Raw genomic sequence first — 331 nt, forward strand, 5'->3', positions numbered from 1 at the left:
CCTCCTTCGGCTCCTCACCCATCACACCCAAACCCTCCCGGTGGCCATTCTGTGAGGAGCAGACCCTCCTGCCTTTGGGGTTTCTGTCCCCGCAACCTCACCGGTAGTGCCGGACGTGTAGATGTAGATGGCCTTGGAGTCGGCGGTGATGCCGGCGCGGTGGTGGGCGGGCAGAGGCTCGTCGGAGGCCGCCTCGATGCTGGACAGAAGTGCCTCGACGCCTGGTGTGGGCGACGTGGAGCTCAGGTAGAAGACGCGGATGCCATCATGCCGCAGGGCCGGCAGCACCTCCTCCACGGCGGCCTGGAGCTCTGCGGGGAGAGGGGGACAC

The 331-nt window shown here is 67.1% G+C and overlaps 1 protein-coding gene across 1 annotated transcript in view; it reads right to left on the reverse strand.

Moving 5' to 3' along the window:
• Positions 1-331, reverse strand: part of LOC104617907 (very long-chain acyl-CoA synthetase-like) — a gene marked incomplete at both ends in the record, with an annotated part of 7,243 nt that overhangs the window by 5,189 nt on the left and 1,723 nt on the right. Inside the window, one exon of the mRNA XM_010283347.1 lies at positions 102-311. Coding sequence (XP_010281649.1) covers positions 102-311 — 210 coding nt within the window. The remainder of the gene's footprint in view (positions 1-101; positions 312-331) is intronic.

Source organism: Phaethon lepturus, unplaced genomic scaffold (assembly GCF_000687285.1).
Source record: "Phaethon lepturus isolate BGI_N335 unplaced genomic scaffold, ASM68728v1 scaffold22123, whole genome shotgun sequence".
In the NCBI taxonomy this organism is placed as follows: Eukaryota; Metazoa; Chordata; class Aves; order Phaethontiformes; family Phaethontidae; genus Phaethon; species Phaethon lepturus.